The 17,183-nt window shown below is 38.8% G+C and overlaps 1 protein-coding gene across 1 annotated transcript in view; it reads right to left on the bottom strand.

Moving 5' to 3' along the window:
* The window catches only part of ek1 (eph-like kinase 1), a 76,430-nt gene extending 59,504 nt beyond the window's left edge, over window positions 1–16,926 (bottom strand). The window contains exons 1-3 of the mRNA XM_048174474.1: window positions 16,583–16,926; window positions 3,815–3,879; window positions 1,697–2,366 (exon numbers count right to left, since the gene is read on the bottom strand). Of these exons, the coding sequence (XP_048030431.1) occupies window positions 1,697–2,366; window positions 3,815–3,879; window positions 16,583–16,670 (823 nt within the window). The 5' untranslated portion in view covers window positions 16,671–16,926. The remainder of the gene's footprint in view (window positions 1–1,696; window positions 2,367–3,814; window positions 3,880–16,582) is intronic.
* Window positions 16,927–17,183: the final 257 nt, after the last annotated feature.

Genomic DNA, 17,183 nt, shown 5'->3' with positions numbered 1-17,183 from the left:
CCAACAACATAACCACACAAGAAGGGTTATCAAACCTGACTTGCACCTATCACTTACAACCTAATTAACAGATCCAATCATTGAAATGAGCTGTAGGACTCTATTAGCTGTGGTCCAAACCAAAGAGCACTGAATTGGTTGTGATGGATATCCCACCCCATCTCTCTAGCGTACTTCCAATTCAATCAAATGTTCCTTGTATCCCTGTCCAAACCCCCTCCCTCCTGGTCTACACTTCCACCCACAAGAAAACAGTCCAGAATGGCTGAATGAATATTTAAAAGCTGCAGCCTTCTCAGTCCTGGGGTGGTGTACAGGCAAGTTCCTCTAACGTGGGCTGAGGAGTGACAGGGCTTTGAAAAACCAAAGACGAAGAGAGAAACAAAAGCAAAAAATAAATAATTACAGTGTAGCTCTCATCTTGGCTAGAAAGCAGGCTACATTAATAAAGCCATTAGCACCTTCTGAGATGAAAAGAGCAGTCTAAAGCTCTGAATCTAAACCCGTTACCATGAACATGTGGTAATAAGGCATGCTGTCTACCTCAATCTCAAGGGGGATAACTTCATTTGTCAGGTTTTATTTAGCATTTTAATGGATCTTTTGTTTAGAATTATGAAAGTGCAAAACACTCCCAAAAGTACTGCTGATTTTTGATTGAGGTACAGTATGTGGTTTACACAAAGGTTATTGTTTCATTAAACAATAATGGTGGCAAAAAATTATTACCAACTCATCTACTGTAGCTATCTTTATATACATCTACCCATCTATCTAACTGAATTCCTACATCTGTAGCTCAACTACGTCTATTTACCCTCCCATCTATCTACCCATATATCTATCCATCTCTATATCTATCATCTACCTATCTATATCTACCCATCCTCAAATCTACCCATCCACATCTATAGCTCAACTACTGGATCTGGCCCATGCTGTCATATTTCAATTCAATAATAATCTACCAATGATCCTTCTTAATCTCTTCCATCCATTCATCAGATTGCTTTTAAGAATCAAGACAAAACCTTCAACCACATCTGCTACAGCTTTTAACCGTGTATCTTCAAGTTTCTGTTTCACAACCAACATTCAAAAAATGAATTGTTGGATTTACTTAAAAAAAGGTAACCACAAAATTCAAAAACATTACAGAAACTCCTCTAAATGTCCAACATAACTGAACATTAAACTAACTAACATCTTTCCCTTTACTGAAAAACACATAAAATAACACTTCAATCCCTGAATTTACTCGCCTAATGCAGTCCCTACAAATCCCCTGCCCAGTTAGTTATGTCAGCATTTATTTGTGTGTTTCACTTCGCAATGTTAAGTTGACTGAACAAACACTTATTAAGTACAGCTGACAATACTCATTTTAGTAGAAACAACTCACTTAAATTAAGTTCATGTAGTTACATGAGTTTTTTAAGTAATGTGAATAAGGATGGCTTGAGTGAAACTAACAACAGTGAAAGTTTTTTTTGAGTGAATAGCTAACACAGTAGGACAGCTGAGAGAACCTATAAAGAACCTCTGAATTTGGACACATTTAAAGCCACTATTGTGGTTGCAATATTTGTTTCAACGAGAATCATTTCCGATCAAGAGCATGTTTACCCAGTTAGCCACAAAAATGTTGATATATTCTAAGGCAAACATTTGCGACAGTAAAAGCAATAATACTTACGTTGGCAGTGTCCATCTACCTCCTCGAAGCCTGGCCGGCACACACAGCGGCCAATGGGCACCAGCCAACCTCCATCAGCACTGCAAAACATCCGTGGTGCCTCCAGCTCTTCCGCATCCTCCACACAAGTGCCACGCACTTCCACCAGCGCTGAATCGCCACCCGTCACAGTGTCCGGGAACCGGGCCAGATTGAGCACCGCCAGCGGACATCTCTTATAAAAGACTCTCACCGACACCAAAGCAATGCAAGCACCCAGGTCTTGAAACGCCAGGTACAAGCCTCTCTTACTGAGACCACTGATGTCTCGCACTTCTGTATTCAGCTTCATGACACGATCCCCAACGTCCGTCTGCGTGAAGCTCTCGTCGGCCGCTATAGTGTCGATCTTGACATACTGGCTCTCGCGAATGTGGCGCAAAGGCGCTGCGACGGCATTGTTGGATTCATGGTAGTATACGTTAAACGTCTCCTTACAGGTTCCAGGGACGCCCGGAAGGCTGTTGCAGTCACGCAAAGTGAATTTGATCTCCACATAGACACGTTGAGCGCCCTCTCGCTGGATCAGTCCAGTGCGCAACCAGTTGTTCTGACTGGCTTCCATTACGTTGCACACCTGGTACGTCCTCATAGGTATGTTCCTCTCGTCCATAACACTGATCTCCTCCCACTGACAAACAGACAAAAAGTTGATCAATTCAAAGAGATAGACATCCTTTAATGTTTTGGTAATTGTCCTGTGTACTTTGAACTCGTACAGTTCTGAATGATTTAGACAGATGCATGATGGGCGCATTACGAGAAAACGCTTCATTTAACTGTCATCAAGAGGAAAGTGCATCTGACAGGCAATTAGCTCAAAGTTACGAACTGAATAGTTTCAGTTGTTTTGTTCATGCATAATTCAACTCATTGTTGATGCAGAGAAAACCATATAATTGTGCCTTGGAAACTTCAATTGTTAATATGTAAAAATCAACAAAGGCTAACGAAAACCATGAAAAATAACATGGTTTGTTGGTTTGGCATTGACGTCAGTAAGTTTGTGGGTAAAAATAATGGCACAAAAAAAGTAGCAATGGTCAAACAGTCTTAATGCTTTTCACATAACACAAATCTTTCATTTCAGAATTGTAGTATGCATACTGCTGGAAATGCCAAACCTTGAATTCTACCCCTGCTTTATCAGCACCACACAAAAACATAAAATATTTCTCTTTACAGGCACTCATGAATCTGAGCGTGACTACTTGTGCCAAGGCCACTATTACAATCCATCTTCATCTTGAGAAAATGGATTTGAATGAATGACACGAAAGTGTGGGATGAGAACCAACTCCCACAGAGGAGATCGTTACTCAGCGGGTTTGCAAGGTTGTTCAAAATGAGATACTCTTCTACGACCCCCCACAGGACACAGCCTGTATGTTCACAGAGGGGAGCTGTGGACTATTCAGGGTCGAGAAGATCAAGCACTACACTTTAAATCAGGCGTGTAACAGCACTAGTTGGGGATAGCAGCTAAAGATCTGGGCTGGTAAATTAAAGGTTTTAGGTTCAGTCCCCACAAGGGACAATCATTAGATGTTACAGAGGTTGCATGCCGTTCAGAATGAAATTAAAAATGCTTTTTAAGCAATTCCTGAATTTGAATTGAGGTAGCGACTTGAATTTGAATGTACAGAAAGTAAAATTAAAATAAAATTGAAACAATAACTAAATAAAACAAAGTTTGCCATGACAAGTCCAGGGGTTTATAGGCCTTACAGAGAGTCACAACGACAAGCTAGGGTAATATAACTAGATACATATCTAGATAGCTAAAACAAACACTTGATTTTCCTGACTGTATTATCTATGTTGAATTTATTTTAATTGTAAATCTGTAAATACATCTTAGTTGGAGAGACTGAAATATTGAATATTGGTTTGTAAGTAATGGCATTTGGATACACCAAACATTATCCCCAAACCTGAGACAGTGGCTCCCATATTCAACTGATTCCTGGTAGGAAGGCCCAGGGTGACTGGCACAAGCATAGAAGTCCTAATCATCAGAGGGTTTTTTTATGGGGGGGGTTTAGTTGACCGCTATATTTCGCTTTCACAGATACTCACCCCCTCTGGTGGATACGCTTCCCAACCCAGATCTCCTGGGGCGGACATAGAGTCAAGCAAGGTAACTGTAAAAGAATGAAAAGAACAGAGATTTAATTTAAAGCCAGAGCACTAGTATACTTAGCACAGAACATATTTTTATAATTTCTTCAGATTTTCACAAACAACAATGGGGTTTTTACACAGCATGATGTCATGTAAAGCATGAATCATTCAAGGCTGCAGTCTTTCTGAGAGCTCTAGAAACCACTTCTAACAGCCTAATCAACACTTTACATTTGAGGTTTTTCATTCTAGTTTTATTAATATGGCCAAGGCATTGTGGATTTATTTTATTGACCTAAACCTCAACAACTTCTAAGACTAGTCCCAATAATCTAAAGCCGTGTGGGGTTACATCACTTGTGACCATTACAAAACATGTGATTCACAGCTCCTCACTCAGTCTTTTTGAAATCTGTTCTCACATCAATATTTTCAGAGGTTGATGATGCTATTTATAACCGTCTTTCAATCTCCCAATGGTCGGAGCCCTGAACTTCCCACTTTGAGCTCCGTTCCAAACCAATTACATCCCTGGCAACCGGGGTGATTAATTCTTAATCACATCCAAACCTCAGATGTTCCTCCTCTTTCACGCTGAATATCAACCTCTCCCGCTCCTGGCACGTGTGTGTGTGCCCTTTTGTGACAATTTCAAAAAAAAGGAAGAAGGAAAATAGGAAAATCAAAGACCATCTGGATTCAAATTCTAATTAAAATTGACTGCCAATGGGTTTGTGTGACACAAACAGTGTGCATTTTTAAATCACGCTTTGATGGTTGGTTGATGTGGAAACAGGGATTATGTCTGGTTTTATGGGTCATATATGGAGCAATTGGGCAAATTTGATGACTTGACATTCAAAGAGAAAACCATATGTAGAGTCAAAGCAGGATATTACTTCTTAACCGAATACAGATTACGATGCCATTAACCGCTGGTGCTCGTGTGGCTGTTTTCTGATGAAGGGGTAAAACCAGACAGGGCAATATATCAGCCCAAATGATCTGGAAATAATTCTGCTCGGCCTTTTAAAGACACATTTAATAAAACAAACAAATGAATACAGCCACAGGCCTCGCACAGCCCAATAATACAAGCAGCAGGTAACATTTAACTCACAGCAAGGCAAAATTTATTCCACCTGAGACATCAGTTCTGACTCAGAGAGCATTTTTAAACAACTGCCGAACAGGCCTTGATGAAAAGACTAGCGTTTTGTGTTTTGGCTGCTTAAATCACAAACAACGGATCTGCTCAAACTTCTAAGGATGGTGCAAGTTGACTCTTGAACAACTGAGGACTTTGCTTCACAAGTTTAACCAGCAAGACTACTTGGTCAACCAGTTGCTCCTGAAAGATCAGGTGCAACCAACTTAACTGACAATGTTTTGCAGGTAAACATAACTGTTATGCTCGTCTTTCAGCAAGATAAGTACCAAACAGGCACTAACTAGAATAAACCAGCATGAAAATCAATCCTTTACAGATCTAGCCTGGGCAGTAAGCATTTTTTCTACTTGCTCAGTTAGGATGGTAGCTCAGATTTTCACTCTCACAAAAAAATTAAACCTTGATTTATGAATTTAAAAGTATAATACATGGCAAAACATAATTGGTTTGTAATTTTCAGTCCATTCTTACTGACTATCACAAGCAATTTTAGCGATTTCAACGTTCAATGTTAATTTTACCTAACTGACAAGTTTAGCTAATCTTACCAAGTTGACAAGTAGAGCACACAACCAAATATCACAGAAAACTAAATGCTTAAAGAGTCTAGTTCTCTTTCCCACTTCCTAGTTCAGAGAGTCTTTCAATTCTTTGTTATTCAAAAGGTGAAAAATCCCTTTAATCTATCTGTCAAAGAAAAAGAGAAGGGAGTGCTTCACAAAGTTGGTGTTCCTGCTACTTTAAGGTAGGATATAATCAGGCTTACTAAGAAGACATGACACTACCAAACATACAAAATACAAGATTTTATAACTAAACCCTTTTAGGTACAAAAGCAGTCAAAATGATGCTTCAGATATCCATCAGAGACATTGAGGGAAAAGCGTCCCCTCCAATATTCAGATTAGTGATTGAATGATTCACTGGCCAACTATGTTTAGACCCCATTATCTGGAAAATGGTTACAGTCTTGAACAGGACCAGGCCCAGGCCAATACATGTGATGTTTACTAGAACAGCTGGTTAGATAGAGGATAGGGCTTTTGTTCATCATTAGCTCTCAGCCGGCAACTCTGGATGTGGCAAATGCTGGAATCCCCTCGGGTGGCCAAGAGATCTCAGCACCTCAGGGCAACAGATGAGATTAACCATTAGGCCTAACACTGAAAAGAGTGCAGTGGTCAGCAATCACCTCCAATTTAAACAGGCAAGGAAAGCAAAAACTGAAAACTGGAAAAAGAAGAAGGGTAGGTCAAGAAAGAGAGAGGGAAAGAATAGATAAGCAGCTGGATAGATGCCTTCAGGGAATTGAAAAGGACAATGGGGTCACTATCGCTCATGCATAGCCACTGTCAGGTACTTCTCAAGTATCCTTATTTAAAAGGTAAATCAATCTTTGAGGATGTTATTCTTAACGCCTTAATAAAATGTGTATCTATGAAGTGTATTCTCACCAGTTTTTTAATCTACTTCAAGGCAAATTGTGTAGTTTCTGTGCCTTCTGTGGTCTTTAGCTCCCTTGTTAGAGAACCCGACTCCCATGCCGGGGGACCGGGGTTCGAGTCCCACTTAGAGTGGGCAGTTCGAATTGGAAGGGTTACACAAGCAACTGATGCAGTTAGTCACTTGACAATGACAACATGGCAGATGTACGCCTGGAATTAATTCTTACTATACAAACTCATACTATGTAAAACATAGTTTTTTTAACATTCACAAAGTATATATTCAACAAATGTAGTCCAATTGCAATGTTTACACTTTTCACCAAAATCAACCAATAGTAAAGTTTTCCCTAAAAAGATGGAAAAGTATGATAACATCAACAAAATTACACACTTCAACTTTAAGTCTCCCAAGTCTTCCACATTTGTAATGTGGTTCACTTGTATGGTTCAAAGAAAAGGACTCTAGGGTGACTGAATCACAAAACACAGGGACTGCAAAGACTGATATCTCGGTTTCCACAGCATCCACTCTAAGCACGGAAAGCATATCTATTGTAAGAGATTGGTATCACACAGCTGTCTTGACAGAAGTGGTGGAGTGTATTTGAAATGCAGTCAGCAGTTCCTGTCAGTCACTGCTCATGTGGAGTCAGAGGTCTGCTCTACAGGGAGGTGGTAAAAGAGCCTCCATTCTGCCTCAACTGACTGATGAGACCTGCCACAGAGATCCAGCCTGTCCGGCACAAACCATCACACTCATCTGACTCAATGCCCAAAAGAAAAGCCATCCAGTTACAGCCTGACACCCATGAGAGATCTCATGATGTCCACTGACAAACCTGTTTAACACGTGTGAATGAAGATGTTTTGGTATTTTCTAAGCAGGCATATTTATGTGCATCCAAACTTGTTATGTGGATGGGTTTTTGTTTTTATGCTGCCTTCACATGCTATCGTAAATACAAGTTTCATAGTTTAAAATTGGGCATGGATGGTTGCTTTCTCTTGCCATTACAGTTAAAGGTCCCATTTTTCGTGTTTTTTTGAAGCTTTGATTGTGTTTATAGTGTGCAATATAACATGTGTTCATGTTTTGCGTGTAAAAAAACACAGTATTTTTCACATAATTGACTTATCTGTATACCGCTGTTTCCACTGTCATAAAAACGGGCTGATGACTTCCTTGTTCTATGAAGTCCCTCCTTCAGAAATACGTAACGAGTTCTGATTGTGCCAGCGGTTCCTGTGTTGTGATTCGACAGCAGCTTAGCGCTCCTTGCCCGGAAAGGTCACGCCTCTTACCATAACGTGGAGATGCATGCGCTCAATGTTATTGTAAACATGTCTTTAATTTTACCCTATCAATTTGAGCCGGAATCAGACCCGGTGATTGGACTGCGGGATGAAAATAACAGCGTTTCGACGACATGGCGACAAACACACTCTACAAACGCAACTCTTGTGTATTCCTGTGGGCGGAGGTTAGTCAAAAAACTGTTTTAGTGACGTCATTAAAGAAAGAAGTAGAGGGATGTAGTCCAAACTGGCCGTTCGATGTAGGCGACTTCTGTTAAATAAAATATCTCGCTTGGCATTGAACTTTGAGGTTTAAAATTTTACAGATTTTATTTATACTCTAACAACAACATTACACACTAACTAAAGTTTGAAACATGGGATCACGAAGAACGGGACCTTTAAGTATTTAAATTGTATGCATATTGTATGTATTTTAGACTTTGAAAACAGTATTTATTTTACCAAAACAAGTTGACAATCTAGAAAACATCATCTTTGGACAGGAAGCACATCAGCTTGTGAATTACAATGAACACAAGGGCCATTTCCCAATCTAATAACATGTGTAATGTGTGTCAGGCACGACTGACTGGCCATGCCAAGGTCTGTTTAATGATGAGAGGTGTAAAAAGACTGCTGCCAGACGTGGCATGAAATGGTGACCCGTGTGTGTTAGTTAGTGGAAGACAGCAGGGAAGACACTCTTGGGATGCCTCATTAGAAGCACAGACACGGCCCGGACCACACCTGCCGCAGCGGTGAGTGTGGATGTGTGCCTGTTAGAGGAGTTGCACAAAAGCAATAAACCTGCACCCATGTTGGATATCAAATCCCAAGAGGGCATGAAACAGGTTACAACAACACAACAGCACAAGTCATAATTAGAAAGATTAAACTGAGCCGCACCTGAAGAGGATGACATCACCTTTAAGCTTATGGTTCATAACAACCCTTTATAATTAAGAGTGATTAAAGAGATTAGTTTTTCAGAACACCGCTGATGAGTAAGATGCTCGCTGGACCATCGTTCATCTTTGGAACACAAATTAAAGGTCCCGTTCTTCGTGATCCCATGTTTCAAACTTTAGTTAGTGTGTAATGTTGTTGTTAGAGTATAAATAAAATCTGTACAATTTTAAAGCTCAAAGTTCAATGCCAAGCGAGATATTTTATTTAACAGAAGTCGCCTACATCGAACGGCCAGTTTGGACTACATCCCTCTACTTCCTTCTTTAATGACGTCACTAAAACAGTTTTTGGACTAACCTCCGCCCACAGGAATACACAAGAGTTGCGTTTGTAGAGTGTGTTTGTTGCCATGTCGTCGAAACGCTGTTATTTTCATCCCGCAGTCCAATCACCGGGTCTGATTCCGGCTCAAATTGATAGGGTAAAATTAAAGACATGTTTACAATAACACTGAGCGCGTGCATCTCCACGTTATGGTAAGAGGCGTGACCTTTCCGGGCAAGATGCGCTAAACTGCTATCGAATCACAACACAGGAACCGCTGGCACAATCAGAACTCGTTACGTATTTCTGAAGGAGGGACTTCATAGAACAAGGAAGTCATCAGCCCGTTTTTATGACAGTGGAAACAGCGGTATACAGATAAGTAAATTATGTGAAAAATACTGTGTTTTTTTACACGCGAAACATGAACACGTTATATTGCACACTATAAACACAATCAAAGCTTCAAAAAACCACGAAAAACGGGACCTTTAAGATATTTTTGATGAAATTCAAGAGTTTTTTTTTATCCTCAATAGAAAGCAATGTAATTACCATCATTCAAGGTCCAGAAAGGTATTAAAGACATTGTTAAAATAGTCAATGTGACTACAATGGTTCAACCTTAATGTTATGAAGCGACGAGAATACTTTTTGTGCGCTAAAACAAAACAAAAATATAACACAAAAAGTATTCTCGTCGCTTCATAACATTAAGGTTGAACCTCTGTAGTCACATCGACTATTTTAACAATGTCTTTAATACCTTTCTGGACCTTGAATGACGGTAATTACATTGCTTTCTATGGGAGATTAAAAAAAAAAACTGGAAAAAAAGGCAGGAACACACCAAGTTTTTGTTCATCGGCCAACTAAGTTTTCTCAGTGTGTTCCGCACCGTCGGCTGAAGTTGGTCCTCGTCTGCTTTTTTTCAGCCAATTTGACATGTTGAATCGGCGTCGGAGCTCATCGGTCCATTGGGCCATCTGATCATTCTGATTGGCTCTTCAGCTACTGCCACCTGCTGGTACGGAAAGGCATTTCATCTTACGCAGCCACAGAACGGTCGTGCTACTTGGCCGTCGGCTGTCAAGCGTTGGTTTGGTGTATCAGGGTAACTTTGGACCCAGACGCTGCCGACGTGAGCCAACCCTGCAGTCTGCTTTCGTCGCCACTAGTTTGTCGCCGTCGGCTTAGTATGTTCCTGCCTTTAGATTCCATCAAAAGTATCTTAATTTGTGTTTCGAAGATGAACGAAAGTTTTACGGGTGTGGAACGACATGAGGGTGAGTAATTAATGACAGAAATTTCATTTTTGGGTGAACTATCACCAATAATTAAAATTAATTTATTCCCCCTCATCATTCTAAACTTGACTATGACTTGCTTTCAAAAGTTTTCTTACAAGTGTCTGTTTATTCTTTATAATGAAGTAATTGTGGGTTTTTGTTTTTTTTTGTATCCTGTTAAAATGCTGTTTTGTTGTGTAGACACAATTTGAGGCATCATTCCAAAGCATAATTAGTTCAAGTTAGGCATCAAAGTTTAATACTTAGGGTTAGGGTTTGGCTTAAATCCCAAATGAGCAAATTTCATAAAACAAATTTAATTTATTTTAACATACTTATTTAACTTCAATCAAAGGAAAAAAGCTTGTCTTAATATGCATGCAACAGCCATTTTCAAATTCGGAATGAGTCTCTGAGCAATTAAGCATTACATTAACGAAATGCAGGGGTCCAATCTAATAAAACCTCCCAGGAATCATAGTACACGAGCTTCAAACTCCCTGGAGAGCAGACCATCAGTGATAAGCGTAGTACTGTTAATGAGATACGCACAACAGAATTTACACCGTCTCAGACATTAAAAAACATTAAGGCTGAGTATGGGAACAGAGAGTAGAGAGCATGTTAATGAAGGTGAAGAAGTGGGCCGCACAATAAGGACAGATCAAAGCTGTTGTCGGCTAAAAGGGTCTCGTGCATGTGAACACACAAGGGATCTGTTTTAATCAAGTCTCATTACTTTGCCACAGCGAAAATGTCCTAAATGCAAACATGCAAAACACTCATATAAAAGCGTGGATGATAAAACACAATGACCTTTGACCCCTAAAGGAAAGGTGGGATGTAAGTTGATGTTCTGCCTCTGATTGACAAGGGAAAGGTTCATATTAGATTGAAATGGAACATAGAATTATATTCTAGAGATGTCTCAGCGTTTGTTTGTCCATACATTGAAAGTCAATGGGCTCTAATGATGTTTTGGACTCCTTTGAATTTCATTGCTAAGACAATAACAGTTAAAATGCATGAGGGCGAATAAATAATGGCAGAATTTTCTATAGAACTACTCCTTCAAAAAGACGAGGAAGAATATATTAAGATTACATTTCTCCTTTCCACCAGCTCTGCGATAAACACAGTGAGATGCAATATGACACTGATACGCTCAAGTCAAGGTAAACAGAGCAATAATGAATCGCTTCATTCAGGAGATTCACATGGCATGTAACCCAGCAGAATGCACCCAGCTCTCCAGCTTAATACAAAGCACTCATATGCCTCCATCTTGAAATGCCACAGGCATCGAGACTCGTTCTAACGCATGAGCCGTCTGGTCTGCAAGAGTTGGGATGCAGCCGGGGGTGATAAGGTCTAGGGTGTGCCATTCAGCGTTAGTTACTTTGCTTCACTATCATGTAGTCCTTTGCAGGTGTCTGAATGATGTCACATCCTGTCACATAATAATGTCTGCATGACTTGATCCAAAATGGTCCCTATATATTGGTTACTCCGAATGACATTAAAATTCATTTTTCCGGATATTCTTTCTCATATCAACAGCAACAAATTCTACCCATAATTTTAATACCATTTTGCACTATGTTGATATATGATGTTATAAAATCCTGCCAGATGTATAAAAATATATACATTTATTACATCTTAAGATAATTTAATCACAAATGCAATGGCTATATTGACCTTTGGACGGTTAAACCAAATGACCTTTTGACAGTTCAAAATCTTTAAAATACTGTACCTTTATATGTAGCAAAATATAATTAAAACCTTTTGGATTCAATAAAAGAGATTTAGCTGTACTACCTTATATACTTTGGATGTCATATCTTTGTTTTTTATTATTATTAAGGCCTTTGGACAAAAAAAAATGACCCATCATGCCATTGACCCATATACAGTTCACTGCAGTTTTCACTGCAATGAAGAATGGAGGACTTAAAGGATTAGTCCACTTTTAAATAAATGTTTCCTGATAATTTACTCACCCCCATGTCATCCAAGATGTCCATGTCTTTCTTTCTTCAGTCGAAAAGAAATTAAAGTTTTTGATGAAAACATTCCAGGATTATTCTCCTTATAGTAGACTTCAATGGGCACCAAACAGTTGAAGGTCAAAATTAGTTTCACTGCAGCTTCAAATTGTTCAACACGATCCCAGATGAGAAATAAGGGTCTTATCTAGTGAAACTATCGTTCATTTTCTGAAAAAAAAGAAAAAAAAAAAAAAGAAAATTATATAAGTTTTAAATGCTCATCTTGAACTAGCTCTCTTCTTCTTCTTCTCTATATGAATTCTGGCAGTGTAGACACTACTAAGTGTATTACTGCCCTCCACAGGTCAAAGTTTGAACTAATTGTTATATACTATTGAACTAGCATATTGCATATAAAAATTAGTTCAAACTTTGGCCTGTGGAGGGCAGTATTACGCTTAGCAGTGTCTACACTGCTGGAATTCTAATAGAGAAGAAGAAGAGAACTAGTTCAAGATGAGCATTTGTGGTTAAAATGTATATAATTTTCAATTTTTTTCAGAAAATGAGTGATGGTTTCACTAGATAAGACCCTTATTTCTCATCTGGGATCGTGTTGAACAATTTGAAGCTGCAGTGAAACTAATTTTGACCTTCAACTGTTTGGTGCCCATTGAAGTCTACTATAAGGAGAATAATCCTGGAATGTTTTCATCAAAAACTTTAATTTCTTTTCGACTGAAGAAAGAAAGACATGGACATCTTGGATGACATGGGGGTGAGTAAATTATCAGGAAAAGTTTATTTAAAAGTGGACTAATCCTTTAACTTAAACAAATTATGATTACATGGGCAGAATATCGATTAATAAATACTTATTTTTGTGCAATTCCCTACTCAATACTATGTTTTGACCTTAAAAACACTCTTAACATAGTGCATGATTTGTAAACTAATACATTTTATGTTTGCATCACATGACCCTGCTCCATTTGTACATCTTTTCTGACATAGTAAACTTGCTTTGTACCTCACCTGGTACAGCACTGCCATGCAACGAGGAGCGCTGCAGTATCAGTCCTGTGAAACACAGGTCACGATAAAAAGAGAGCTTGAAGACTTGTAAAAGCAAGCTAAAATGTCATAGTTGCTTCAGCAAATGCGTTTTTATCGCATGTTTGCATTTGTTAAAACTATCGGTTAGGTTTATAGTAGGGGTTAGTGTAGGTGGTATTTCATTTTCAAATACAGACAGCAATAACCTTTTAGCACCACTTACCAGACTGTAAGTCAACCAACATAATAAAGTGTTGCCAGATTCACATTCATCTGTCTCGGATAAAAACATAACACGCTTTTAGCGCCACTCATTGGATATTTCTCTTTGAAAGTGTTGTGAAACGTGCAAGAAGCAACGTAATATCTTTTTGCAGAAATTTTGCCACATGCACATATTTCCAATGAGCCTGGGTTGGAAACAGCAGTTGGACATCAGATCAATCCATTAAATCTCATATCACCATGCAAAATTTGTTTTTGTAATGCTAACTCTAAGTTTCCAAACCTAAACTGAGATGTTCAATAATACAAACAGCATGGCAGGTACAGAATGGCAGCACTGTTGCAACTAATTAAGATCTTTAAATGTATCTTAATTTAAGTAAATACCAGTCGACCAACTTGAAGTATCAATGTATACAACCTTCTTTCTACCAACTAGAGGGGAAAAATAACCAATATCCTTGGAAAACAAAAGGAAGGCCACAGGTTATACTAATCAACAAGACTTCCTGAGACAACCCTCAAACAAGAAAGATGCAAATTCAAGCAGTAGCTAAGAGATGGTGAGAGGGAGAGTGAAAGAACGAGAGCAAAACAGAGCCTCTGAGCACAGCTGAATTGAACATAAAAAGTGTGTTTTCTCATGCTAATTTCCCTGCCGGAGTGCCGGGGAGGGAAACAAAAGCAGACGAGAAACCGTCACTAAATGCTATAAGAACGTGCACAAAGGACGAGCTAATGAGGGGGACCTTAGCGCTAACTAGAAAAACAAGAGGGCAGCAGAAGGCACTTATTAAAAATGAAAAGATCTTTTTACAGTGTAAAAGATTGTCACTGGTTCCTATGCTTTAAATTTACAAATAGTTAAACAACCCTAGATCAGTGGTTCTCAAATCATTTGGATCCAGCATCCAGATTTTACAATTAAATCAACACTGCACCACAACTGTTTGCCATTCAGAAGTAAATGTATATTACCATGGATTGCTGACACTGATTATTAACATGCTTGGTTTCCAAATGTCTGTTGCCAATAATTCAGATGTTATGCATCTGCCTAATTTGGCTATCATCTACCAAGAGCCAATTAATTTATCTTTCCGTCTAAACTATGCTCAGTTTTATATAATTATTTTTCTTTAGATTACATTATATAATTAGTTAACTTCACAGTTTTTACAGTTAGGACAGAACTTCGGCCCATTTTTGGTCTACGACCAGCCAGTTGAGAAACACTGTTATCGATAAACAGTTTTTACTACAAGGTGCAAGTTTTAGCTTGCGTGAACCTTTTTTTAGTGATTTTAAAAATGTTTCTGCAACATCTTGGTCTTTATTATCTCCAGAGGGGTGTTAATATCCAAACGCTGCAGTAATGTCTTCCAAAAACAGAAAATGTGCTGAGGAAGTCAGTCATTTGGACCCTGAATAGAAAAACCGATGTAGTCATTAACATTAAATATGTGCTGATGCTTTTTAGTTTAGCCAGAAGACAGATCTCAAGCATATGTCGATATGGGACATGTCTACCATCCTTAATGTAGAAAATGCTTACAAGACACAAAAACTGCAGAACAAGAAGTTAATGAACAGTTCATCAACACTCGAACACAGATGTAGATCTGCTCACACAACACAAACATTCACAGAAACCCATTGTAAAATAACCTCAGGGATACCACCAGCTGGTGGTTAGAGGAAGTGCACACCTCTACCTCTAAACTGAAATTTACACCCTCACAAATGACAACCCAATGTAAAGCTGAAAGATGTATTTATTTTAAATCTAACAATTATTGAGACATGCTAATGAACAAACTGATATATCAAACCTTGCATAATATTGTGTAGACTTGACTCCCACTGTCAAATCCCAGCAAAGTGTATTTTAATTTCCCAAAGCCTCAGTCAGCCAAAGACATCATGTCTAAATGCTCTGCACAAAATCCTATCTGATAGATTCTGCCTAAATGTGTATTAAACCCACCACTGAACCTTCCTTCTGACAAGAGCACAATGGGTGGCTTAATCCTAATCTTATAACAATGAAGAGTAAACCCGTTTTAATCCAGTGAGGTTAATTTATTGTCTGATTTTTGAAGGCTCAGAGTGAAATAAGTCAGTTGTAAACTGACATCCTGCATCCTTGAACATATAGTCTGAAAATCATGCCTGATATCCTTCTATTTAAGATGCAACACAGAATTTTAAATCACAAATGTTACTGGGTCACTTGAAAGGTGGTGGAAAAAATCAAACCTATTTCTTATTGAATATCCTTACTTATAAAGCAACTTTGGTTTCAAAGAAGTTAGATCACTCTCAAGGGTCAAATTTGATATATGGGTCTGGCGAGGTTAGAATGGCACTAAGTCTCAGTGGGAGCAACTATCTCTGATCTCTCCTAATTAATTGTTTAATTAAGCAAATAAGTGTCTCGCATCCATTTGTCATTGCTCATGGCATTGCCTGTCCAAACCATCCCTGGCAATGCTAAATGCACATCAATCCACAACACATAAATACAGTTTGATTTAGTCTGAACTGTCTTAAAGAACTGACAATTTCTTTGAATTCTATTAGGATTTATTTATATAAACCATAATTATGTGCATCACTTGTGACAGCCGCTTAGGATGTGTTTTGAAGACAAACTACCAAAAACAAAGTCCTAAAAATTAGCTTTTGGGGCAGCATTAGATATTTTGGTTAAAAACACATCCTTGTTTTCATTCCTTTCAAACTCGTTAAATGTTGCTACGATAACATTTTTGTTGCTTAAGCAGAGAGTAGTGATAATCATGAATTTAAATGGCAACGTATATTAATGTTTTCTATTCTAACTCTAACTCCTGTCTTTAAAATATTCCATTTTAAAGCGATTGCTCCGGGAAAGAAACAATTGTGCCTGCATTTGCCTTAATTCATTAATGATTAATAGGCACAAAGTCCAACGAAATCCATGAACATCCAAAGCGCACGAATATGACAGCGATTGTATGCCTTACCTTCATTATCGGGATAATTCCTCAAGGCTTGACATAACACTAATATGTGAAAAGAAGCAAGGAAAGAGTAAATCCTAAAGAGAGCCATTTTCAGGCGGCTCCACGCGCCCGCATCCCTGTGCGTAAACTTGGGCTGGTGAGCCGGTGGCTGCGCTGGAGAACTGAAGTGAACTGAGCTGGGAAAACAGCGCTCCTGCTCGAACTCGAAGGAGGATACGACACTGGCGTGAGTTGCTCTCTCTGACCACAGCGAGCTGGATGAAGGGGGCGTCACGCGTGTGTGTGCGTGGCGTCAAAAGTAGGCGTGTGTGTGTTTGTTAGAATGGAGGACTTTTTTGCTCTTTATTGTGTAAAATGTGATAGTTGCTGTCTGGATTAAAATTGGATGGATGGATGGATAAAAAGTTATAGTTGCTGTCTGGATTAAAATTGGATGGATAAAAAGTAATAGTTGCTGTCTGAGTTAAAATCGGATGGATGGATGGATGGGTGGATGGATGGATGGATGGATGGATAGGTGGATAAAAGTGATAGTTGCTGTCTGGATTAAAATTGGATGGATGGATGGATGGATGGATAAAAAGTAATAGTTGCTGTCTGA

This window comes from Megalobrama amblycephala, linkage group LG22, assembly GCF_018812025.1.
Source record: "Megalobrama amblycephala isolate DHTTF-2021 linkage group LG22, ASM1881202v1, whole genome shotgun sequence".
NCBI lineage: Eukaryota > Metazoa > Chordata > Actinopteri > Cypriniformes > Xenocyprididae > Megalobrama > Megalobrama amblycephala.
This window is presented reverse-complemented; position numbering and strand designations above follow the sequence as displayed.